General features: G+C 43.0%; 1 protein-coding gene across 1 annotated transcript in view; it reads left to right on the forward strand.

The window, feature by feature from the left end:
* The window catches only part of LOC101134747 (protein CASC2, isoforms 1/2), a 206,227-nt gene extending 196,544 nt beyond the window's left edge, over positions 1-9,683 (forward strand). Inside the window, exons 3-4 of the mRNA XM_055351989.2 lie at positions 7,152-7,238; positions 9,489-9,683. Of these exons, the coding sequence (XP_055207964.1) occupies positions 7,152-7,238; positions 9,489-9,499 (98 nt within the window). The 3' untranslated portion in view covers positions 9,500-9,683. The remainder of the gene's footprint in view (positions 1-7,151; positions 7,239-9,488) is intronic.
* Positions 9,684-11,044: the final 1,361 nt, after the last annotated feature.

Genomic DNA, 11,044 nt, shown 5'->3' on the forward strand with positions numbered 1-11,044 from the left:
GTATATATGTGTGTGTCTGTGTGTTGTGTGTGTATGTGTGTGTGTCTGTGTGTGTTGTGTGTGTATGTGTGTGTCTGTGTGTGTGTTGTGTGTATGTGTGTGTATGCGTGTTGTGTGTGTGTATGTATGTGTGCACACACCGACTCATGTCCAGGGTGTTCTTTCTGCTATTAAAGCAAGAAACGATTTCCATTCTAAAGGTGACCCTCGCCCTCACTTGGAGCCTGGCCCTGGCTCTGGGTGCAAGCCACAGTCACCGCAGTGATGCTGTCCTCTCCCTTGCAGACATCTAGGACAAAGAAGACACACAGCTGAGGAAGGCGAGATGCCTTTTAAAAATTAGACAACATCTTAGAGGGTTTATTTCCTTTATCTCTAGACCTACATCCATTAACCCACACTCAGAGACAATCGCTGCCACTGTTCAGGAAGCCAGCTCAAATGGGTCGAAACTGCCATTGTATATCCAGGAAAGATAGACACACGACAGAGATTTTTTTTTAAATGCCAATTTCCAGGGAACCAGCTTCTGCTGAATGCAGCCTGATAGAAATTCAAGATAAAACTCTCATGGATTCTGCCCATCCATAAAGTGCCACTTAGCAGACAATTTGCACCGTCTGTGAACCACTCCCATCCACTAAGCTTCTTTTTTAGCTGTTGTAAACGCTGCCTCATCAAACTCTTATCTTTTACCTATACACAGCCGTACTTTAATTGATAAATTTCAGGGAAAACGGAGGAGGGACAGCGTTTCAGGAATAACTGGGACCAGTGAGATCAGTGTCTTAGGAAGATGAAGATCTGAATCCTGAACCGTGACTCACGGGAGCCTGGCTGATCTCCTTCGCTTTCACAGGACTTCTCGCTGCTATGACACATTTGCATGGTGACTCCTGGTTCTTTTCCAGGCGTCAATGTGAATGTCCATTTTCTTTTGGAATGGCTGTCTCTTTAAACTGTTACAATACACACAGGTTTTCTTTTCTGGCTTTTCTTGTAAGGTGCTGACTATCAAAAAAGAGGGAGGAGAGAGAGAGAGAGATTGTCTTCCAAAGGTTGTTTTCTTACCCTCTGTTGCTTAAACAATCATCTTCTGTGTTACTGAGGAAAACCCAAAGCTGTCAGCTTCCCTGGACTTCAGGTCTCCAGCAAACTCACCTCCCCCCTCCCTTGGTTTCACCCCCATCTGCTTATAATTTAATGTTCTGTATGTTTTAATCATTTCATTAGGCATGTCCTTATTTTGAAATGCAACTAATTCTTCAGTTCAAACAAACAGCCAGTAATTCTAAAAATGAGACCATTCTTTTCTTTCAGTTAGAGATTGGCTTAGAAGAAATATCACACCTATTTTGAGAAGGGTGAAATAACTCAAATGCCACTAGTTTTTTTAAAACCGCTGACTTTTAAAAGTGGAAATGATCTTAGAGATTGCTTCATTTTCTCCACAGATATGGAACTAACTTTTGGGGATGTTTTCTCATGTCTTTCTGAACACTTTGTGATAAAGTCATTCTTATTAAGGTTTGTCTTAATACGGATTTGTAAAAATTATGTAATAAAATACCTCATTTCTATACTCGGTGACAATGGACACAAAAGAAAAAGTGATTCCACTATAGGACTTGTATGTTTTATTAATTTATTTTCTTTATAGGAATTTGCATTCTTTAAGGCAAGGAGAATCATATTTTGCTATAAGGGGAAAGATAATTTGCAAGGTGTTTCATGTGATTTTTTCCCCCTGATATTCAGATTTATTCTATATCAAGAAAAGAAGCTTCTGGGCCCGGTGCAGTGGCTCACGCCTGTAATCCCAGCACTTTGGGAGGCCAAGGTGGGCGGATCACCTGAGGTTAGGAGTTCAAGACCAGCCTGACCAACATGGAGAAACCCCGTCTCTATTAAAAATACAAAAATAGCCGGGCTTTGTGGCACATGCCTGTAATCACAGCTACTCAGGAGGCTGAGGCAGGAGAATCTCTTGAACCTGGGAGGCAGAGGTTGCAGTGAGCCAAGATCGCGCCATTGCACTCCAGCCTGGGCAAAAAGAGCGAAACTCTGTCTCAAAAAAAAAAAAAAAAAAAAGAAGCTTCTGAAATTCCAGGAGCGTACAACTGCCCCCCTTATCTATGGGGGATACATTCTTCCAAGACCCCAGTGGATGCCTGAAACTGCAATAGTACCAAACCCTACATATACTATGCATGAATTTCTTTTTTTCCTTACCATTCATGGGTAAGCTGGTCCAAGTGCAGTGGTGTTTACAACTAATTGATCACAATTCATGGGTAGAAGTTTCATTCTTACTGTAGATCTTAAAGATGTCAGCATACAATTTTTTTCTTTCCTTATTAAGCTGATAACTTTCACCTTTTCACTTCAAGGATGCATTTATGGCTTCTTTTTTGGCATATGCAAATTGCCAGCATCATTACTCTCATGCTTTGAGGCCATTATATAACAAAATTAGGGTTACTTGAACACAAACACTGGGAAATGGTGACAGTCGATGTGATAACTGAGATGGCTACCATGTGACTGATGGGAAGGTAGCTTAGACAGTGTGGATATGCTGGACAAAGAGAAGATTCCCCTCCCAGGTGGGACAGAGGATGAGAGATTTCAGCATGCAACTGAGAATGGCATGCAATTTAAAACTTATGAATTATTTCTGAAATTTTCCATTTAATTTTTTGGGGCCACAACTGACCACAGGTAAATGAAACTGCAGAAAACAAAATCTCAGCTAAGAAGGAGCTAATGTATTTAATTTTAACGTTATATCAATGACCCAACTGTGCAACGTAAAATGTCTTTATTTTCTGATACTTGTATTACTTTCTGGTAATAAAACGTCCTTTCAGTATTTTAGAAGAACGAGTCACATTTCGCGCATAGTAGTAGACACTTAATAGATGTTTGTTGAAACATTCGTAGATAAGTGGGTAGATACACACTGACATTTAACGATGTGCCTTAATTCAGCTTTAAGTGCTAATGTTTATTAACAGTGATGCGTAAATACAACAGCACACATTCTGATTTAGGCTCGTCCACTGAAAATTTCCCCCTACTTCCAAAACGTAAACCGGTACCATTTAAGGATCGAAATGAAAACAACGTAATAGTGAAGTTGTCTTGGAGGAATTGTTGGAGGACGCCTTTGATACCTTTATGGAGAATGAATGGGAAGCCTTTGCGTGTGGCTGACACAAGTGGTTGTCACACGCCATCTAGTGGCCATCCGTGAAACTGTGCATATGCCGTGGGAAACGCTTTTGGAACAAGTTTGATTGCTCCGAATGTCAGTGCCTATCAGGCAGCCAGTGAACATTTGTCCATCTTTAAGGCATTAAACTGAGAAGAACCACTGAGGAAAGCATGCCACAGTCTTTCCCAGGAACAACCAAGAAGTTAACTGGTCAGGGAAAAGATTTCTTTTGGAATGCAGGTAAGCAAAACCAAAACGCCATCGGAGACACCCTTGCCTGCAACAGTTGTGGTATAAAGCAAGGTAAGTACGTGATATTCACTGCTTTTTGTCCCACAGAAGCCATCGCTGTGTGCAGAAATCCCTGACCTGGCCATGACTTCTACAACCCGGAGGACTTGCCTGGCATTACCGAAAAGCACAGGGGAAAGATTCTGTGGCAGGTGCCGCATTTTATCCAGCTCACTCCGTGCTAGTTCCTGAGACATCTTAATTCTTACACATATGCATAATCGTGATAGTTTGCCATGAATAACAATATATTTCACAATTATCAACCATTTTAATTTTTAGCTTTCTAACCTGGGACTACTATAATAAAAAGAAATAATAAATCCAAAAGTAGTAGTGGAAAAAATAAGTATCTCCAGGTTTGTTCCTGTAAAGTTAATTAGTTCAAAACAGAGTGAGGACTCTAAGAGTTTGGGTTTTTTTGTTTTTTTTTTTTTTTTTTTTTTTTTTTTTGCGTTAAGTATCAGCATTAAGTATCTTCAAGACAATTCAAAGTAAGATGATAAGTCACTAGGTTGTAAATTTCACAAAAAAATCATTAAATACACTGTGTCGGACTACAGCGGAACAGTGGGAAGAACATTTTCAGTATTTGAGAGTAAACAACTCAAATTAAGATAAGTTGTTTAGGAATCTCACAGACAGGAAAATTTTTCCTCTCTGGTTTTCCATGGTAGCATGTTTACAGTACTTGAAAAATGTTGCTTTCAAGTCATGTTAACTGCTTCTTAAGACCATCAAATAAGAAATGATATAGCTTATTGGTTCCAAAATAGAAAATCCTATAACATCATTTCCTCTTCATGTTAAGGTTAACTTCCATTATAAATATATGCTTTCAGTATAAAATGCTCAACCTCAAAAGATACCAGCTTTTGCCTTTTGAACTATAATCGTGATCCATAAATGGTGATAGAGCTTCAGCTACATCTCAAACATTTATGTTCCACTCTCTTTATCAAAGAGCGATTTATTTTCAGAGAAACATTTATCAATTTAAGGTGTCTGAAATATTCATTTTTTAAAAAGGGCTATAAACAAGTAGCAAGATGAAGAATCTGGTTTTCTGTGGGTTAAGTTACATATCAAAAAATCCTAAAATTTTTCATCATTTTGATGCACTATTCTTAATTTTTAAAAACTCATTGTCTGAAAGCAAGACAGATATTTTAATGCTAATATGTAAAAATAAACCGGATTTATGGTCTTGGGTCTCTGTCGTTGCCTATGTATCTAGATGTCTACAAAAAAATTCCAGATTTTCTGCTTTTCTTAATCTCAAATGTTCAAAATGACTACATTTTCTAAAATATTTACCTATTAGCTGATGTTATGGTTAAAAAGAAAATCAGACTAACTTTGGCAGTATTGTGCCTTACTACAAATCCTGTTTGTACTGTGAGAGTGGAGAAAAATAAAATTTGCAGAATTCCAGTCTCTAGCCATTGGCATTTTCCGGGCTTTCTTGTTGTCTATATATTGAGTCCCCTGTGCATATGGGAAGCTCAGCTGAGGACTAATGCAAACTATTTTCCCACAAGCCAACATGTCGTCACTACAAATATACCTAAAAATAAAAATAAATAACATGTAAAAGTGCTCTGTCCTCAACAAAGCAGAAGGGTGAGATTTTGATCAAGCCATCTGTGGTTGCCGTGACATTCTGGCGAGTCCAGTAGAAATCGCATGATTCTTTAGAATATCTAACTCTCTCCTCTGTCCACTTTGTAGCGATATTGCTGGGATAGCCTGAGACAATTTCAGAGAGGCTTGGGGCTCAGGAAGACATAAATGCAATGCATTGTTTTGCAAGATCTGGCTGGAAGGGTGTAGTGTGAAGTAAAATTAAGACCTCCTCCTTTATTGTGAGGCACAGTTGGGCTGTTTGATCTCTAAGTCCTCGGATAATTGGAGTCTACACAGCCTGTGGAATTGGGTCCTGAGCAGCTCACCCTCATGCCCAAAGCCCACCGCCGACCTGCCTGGGGCACCATTTATCCCCACCCCGCCCCCACCAAACACACACACACCAGATTCAGCTTGTATTCAGGGTTCTGCCTTGAACACAGGCATTGTTTCCAAGCTGAGAAAATGATGATGTGGAAATTCTAATGGAAGACAATACTGTTTGTTATCAGGTACACAAAAGTAAACAGAAATGATCCTGGGGTATAAGAAGCCCCCCTGCATTTGGGTGATTCCCTCATCACATTCCATAACCCTCCTTTCAATAATGGTGGTTTTCTGATCCAACTTCACTATCACAAGCTTATTTTTTCATGTTAAATTTCCAGGAAATCTACCTGTCCACCTTAGATCACTGTGTACTCGTCCTCCTCTGAGCCCGTGAGGTACCAATGGTTGGTTTACACTCCATTCATTCAACAAATATTTACTGGGCACCTACCACGTGCCAAGCACTCAGCTAGCCGGGAGCCCTGTGGTGAATAGTAGTGACATGCTTCTCAACAAGGATCGTGATAAACTGACCCAGCTTGCCCAGAACAGAAGAGATTTTCAAGACATGGTGCTTTCAGCTTTTAAACTAGTATAGTCCTGGACAAACAGGGACAAGTTGGTCACCCTATAATGAATCTAGCACATACTGTCTTCTATGGCTTCTCATCTTCTTAGAAGTTTGTGCCCCTATTCACAAAGCAGAGACCTTCACACGTGTTTTCAGATCTACTATCTAGAAGCTCTGCGTGTTTGAGCTGGGCAGAGCTGTAGCAGTTAGCCCAGCCACGTGCTTCCTTGCCTTAATCACCATGGGGTAGATCCAGGTTTGAGGAGCCTGAAGCTTATACAATCCGAGGGGTCGTGGGGAGCAATGCTGTCCTTAAGAAAAAGAAGACAAAATTATCGATACAGAATACAGAGCCTTGAGGGAGCGAACTTCCAAGACAGGGCCCTGAAGCTTAAGCTTCCTTAGCTTCTCAGACAATCCTCCTTTGTTTAAAATAATGATAATTAGCAGTTAACATTAACTCGTTTAATCCTCACAGGTGGGGTCATTATTTCCATTTTACAGATGAGAAATTTGAGGTCGCAGGAGTTTGGGTAACTTGTCTTCAGTCATCCAGCAAAGTTGGAATTTTTTTTTTTCTTCTTTTGAGACAGAGTCTCGCTCTGTCGCCCAGTCTGGAGTGCAGTGGCGTGATCTCGGCTCACTGCAAGCTTCACCTCCCAGGTTCATGTCATTCTCCTGCCTCAGCCTCCCGAGTAGCTGGGACTACAGGTGTCTGCCACCACACCTGGCTAATTTTTTTTTTTTTTTTGGTAGAGACGGGGTTTCACCGTGTTAGCCAAGATGGTCTCGATCTCCTGACCTCGTGATCCAACCCTCTCAGCCTCCCAAAGTGCTGGGATTACAGGCGTGAGACACCGCGCCCGGCCTGGAAATGATGACTGGATGGGGGAAGTAAAGACCCAGGCTGCTGGGGGAAGTGGAACTTGCAAAACACAATCACCTGCTAGCAATTCAACCAACTCTATTGGTTTAAAACGCAAATCCTTCAGGAACCAGCCAGTCAAAGTGTGTGGGCCCTGAGAGGTTTTGGGTGGAAGGAACCTTAGAAGAAGCCTGTGTGTGTGTGGCTCTCAGCAAATGGATTTACCCTGTCCACGTCATGCATTTCTCTAGAGAATGATGGGAGTTGTGATCTGTACCTCCGTGTGCATAATGGTTGTACCTGCTCCAGGAAGGCGCTGGATCCTCCCAACTCCATGGGTAAGCCTGTGAGAGATCGTCTTCTGGCCTTGTTTTTGTTTTTCTGTTTTGTTTTGTTTTGTTTTAGCACAACCCTTTTTCTTCTTCTTCACTTCCCTTCTTGGTGCTCAGCCTGTTCCAGCCACAGTGTCAACATGCCTTGGTCCATAGCTCTGGAAGGCACACACCAAGCAGGAGCGGTGAACAGAAGATGACACCAAACTGCCTGGGTTGGAAACCCGGCTCTGTGACCTAGGACCAGTCACTTAACTTCTGTGCCTCGGTTTCCCCATCTGTCGACTGGGGATGATGAGAGTATCTATCTCACTGGGTTGTTGTGAGGAATGGATGAGGAAGTACAAATGCCGTGCCTAAAGCAAGGCCTGGTGCACACTGATGTAAGTTTTATTATTATCATCATCCAATTATCATGATTTCTGGCAAATGGGCACTTCCGTTCAGAAATCTCAGTGAGGAGACAGGGCCATCTGCTGTAAAAGAATTCAGGCTCAGCGTTTGGCCATTTCCATTGAGAATCGACGGTGACTTATTTGCAAGTCCCTATCCCCTCAATTGTCTCCCATCGAAATGGGCTCACAGCTTGGTCTGTGTGTCCGCGGGCCCCAGGCTTAGCCTAGAAATGATGCACGAAATAGCACCTCTTAGGCTCACATCAATTGCTAATTAAAATGGCATTACCCCTTAATGGGTTGCAAAGTAGCACTCTCATTTCCCCATTGTGCATTTCCGCAGGCTGGACCCGGGCATCGACCCACCTGGGGTGACTGAGGCTCTCGGGAGAGGGAAGCTGGGCGTAGGACAATAAGTTAGGCAACTTCAGAATCTTCATTGTTTCTGACAAATAACAATGTAATAAAGCCAGAAACGTGCTTGTACCCATCAGTCACAGGTGCTGATAATAGTTCACCTAATTACTTCATTATTTTTTGCCACTCTATGCAGCAGTTTGTATTTACAATCCTGTATATGGTTCTATTACTACCACTTATTGTGACGATTCCAGCAATTCCGAGGAGTCTCGGAGGGCCTGGACAAGTAGAATCTTGTTTTTCTTGATTTCCCCCGGGGGGTGGGAGGTGGGAGGAGGTAGAGAGAGGAGGGGTTCAGAGGAAAAGCATCCAGCCAGCATCAACCCACAATTGCTCATCTCGGATGAGTGATAAATGATGGGTGATTTTTGAAACGCTAGAATTTTCAAACAAAACAAACATATCCTATCCTATTAGTTACCAGGCCAGCCTATTACACGGTGAGAAAGGGAGAAAGACAGGGTTGGGCTGCCCTGGGCCGGCACCCATGCTGGAGAAATGATCAGGACCCTGGCTTGGCGGCATCATTACATTGGAAGCCGGGCTGGAAACCATCCCCAGGGAATTGTCCTAATGAACACGGGCCACAAATTAACAAAGTTGGGTGGGAAAAACATTGTGAATTTTAGTCACTGAAGCATCAGTAAATCTGCTAGAAGTCAGGGCTGATTGCTTTTAGCTTGTTAAGATGTTGATTGTTTACAAATTACATTTCCCTTTAAAAAGCAGGCACCTCTCAGCAGCTCCTTGCCACCGGTCCCTTGCTGGGTGCTTCCCACCAGGGACAAAGGCTGCCTGCTGTTCGCTGATCTAATTGCACTCTGCAGCCCCCTTGCTGCACTCTGCCCCTTCTCTCCCTTCTCCTACATTTTGAAATCTTTCTTAAACTGAGTCCTCCAGTGAGCGGTGTTGTCAGACGGGCACTGGACTGTGCACACGCTGTGTTCTCATGATTTGCAGCTACCTGGAGGAGTGAAAGCTGAGTGCAAAATTGCCTTGTGAGAGCTGCTTTCCAGTTTAAATCACTTCCCAGTTTAAATTCATTCATTCATTCACTTATTCAATTCATTCAATGAATTCATTCAATTCATTCCTTCCTTCATTCATTCATTCAACTTGTAACTTGAATGAATGAATAAACCAGCACCCGTCTGGTTGTCCATGCCAGGCAGCTGCTGGAGCTGCAGAGACAGATTTCAGAGAGTCAGGGGCTCACAAGCGCAGGCTTGGCTTGCAGGCACATCACTCCAATCTCTGCCTTCATCGTCACATGGTGCTATGGGCTGAACTGTGTCCTAGTCCTCAATTGATATGTTGAAGTCCTAAACCCTAATACCTCAGAATGTGGCTGCATTTGGAGACAGGGTCTTTAAAGAGATAATTAATTTATAACGGGGTTGTTAGGATGAACCCTAATCCAATATGATTGGTATCCTTGTAGGAAGAAATTAGGACACAAACAACAGACAGAAGGTGACCACAGGAGGACACAGTGAGAAGCTGGCCATCTGCAAGCCAAGGAGAGAGACCTCAGGAGAAACCAAACCTGCCAGCACCTTGATCTTAGACTTCTAGCCCTCAGAATGGTGAGGAAATAAATCTCTGTTGTTCATGCCACCCAGTCTGTGGTGTTTTGTTATGGCCACTCTAGCAGACTAATACACATGGCACTGTCCCTGTGTGTCTGTGTATCTCTTCTTATAAGACCCACCCTTGGCTGGGCATGGTGGCTCATGCCTATAATCCCAACACTTTGGGAGGCTAAGGAGGGCAGATCTCTTGAGATGAGGAGTTTGAGACCAGCCTGGCCAACATGGTGAAACCTCATCTATACTAAAAATACAAAAATTAGCCAGGCGTGGTAGCATGTGCCTGTAATCCCAGCTACTTGGGAGGCTGAAGCAGGAGAATTGCTTGAACCTGGGAGGCGGAGGTTGCAGTGAGCTGAGATCGTGCTATTATGCTCAGCCTGGGCAACAAAGCAAGACTCCATCTCAAAAAAGAAAGAAAAAGAACGAACGAAAGAAAGAAAGAGAGAAAGAGAGAGAGAGAGAGAAAGAAAGAAAGAAAGAAAGAAAGAAAGAAAGAAAGAAAGAAAGAAAGAAAGAAAGAAAGAAAAGAAAGAAAGAAAGAAAGAAAGAGGGAGGGCGGGAGGGAGGGAAGGAAGGAAGGAAGGACCCACCCTCCTCCAGTGTGACTTCACCTTAACCAATTGCCTCTGCAATAACCCTATTTCCAAGTAAGATCACATTCTGAGATTCTGGGAAAGACGTGAATTTGGGGGAGGACACTCTTCAACCTAGGGCAGTTTTCTAAAAGAGCTCCCCTTAATCTACTTTTCACACTGACTACTTTTTATGGGTCTCAGTTTTCTCCCCCATCCCTATTCCCTTGGAGAGAGGTCAAGGGCCTATGTACACTATGATAGCTGCTTTGCAGAGAGCACGTGGTTGGTAGGCACTGCTTGTGTCTCAGTGCAGGCTGGGAGCACCAGTCAAAGAAGCAAGAAGCTCTAGGTGCTCCGCAATGACCCATGCCTTACACACCAGCTTGGGAGGGCCCCACGCAGCTTTCTCCAGGTCTGTCCACCAGCAAGCCAAGGGGGCAGCTGCAGGACTTTGTGATGTTTGCTGTCTCCACTTCTTATCCATCACTGATTTAAATTTGTCCTGAGCTGTTTTCCAGGAAATGGAGTGAGAGATTGCACAAGTCCTTTGATCCCTCCCCATCTTCTCAAGGATGACAGGGAAATGTCCCTGGTTCCTGTTTACTGGGGAGAACGAGAGCTTGGTTGGTCCTCGATCCTGGCAACATGTTGGGATCACCCTGAGGGATCTTGACTGAATTGGTCCAGATGCACCCTAGGCACTGGGATATTTAAAAGGTCCCTACGTAATTCTAATGTGCAGTTGTGGCTGTGAAGCAGCTGCTGAAGGTGTCTTCAGTGCTGAGTTGTCAAGTACTAAATGCAATTGTGATAAATTTCGATCATCCACT

Source organism: Gorilla gorilla, chromosome 8 (assembly GCF_029281585.2).
Source record: "Gorilla gorilla gorilla isolate KB3781 chromosome 8, NHGRI_mGorGor1-v2.1_pri, whole genome shotgun sequence".
NCBI lineage: Eukaryota > Metazoa > Chordata > Mammalia > Primates > Hominidae > Gorilla > Gorilla gorilla.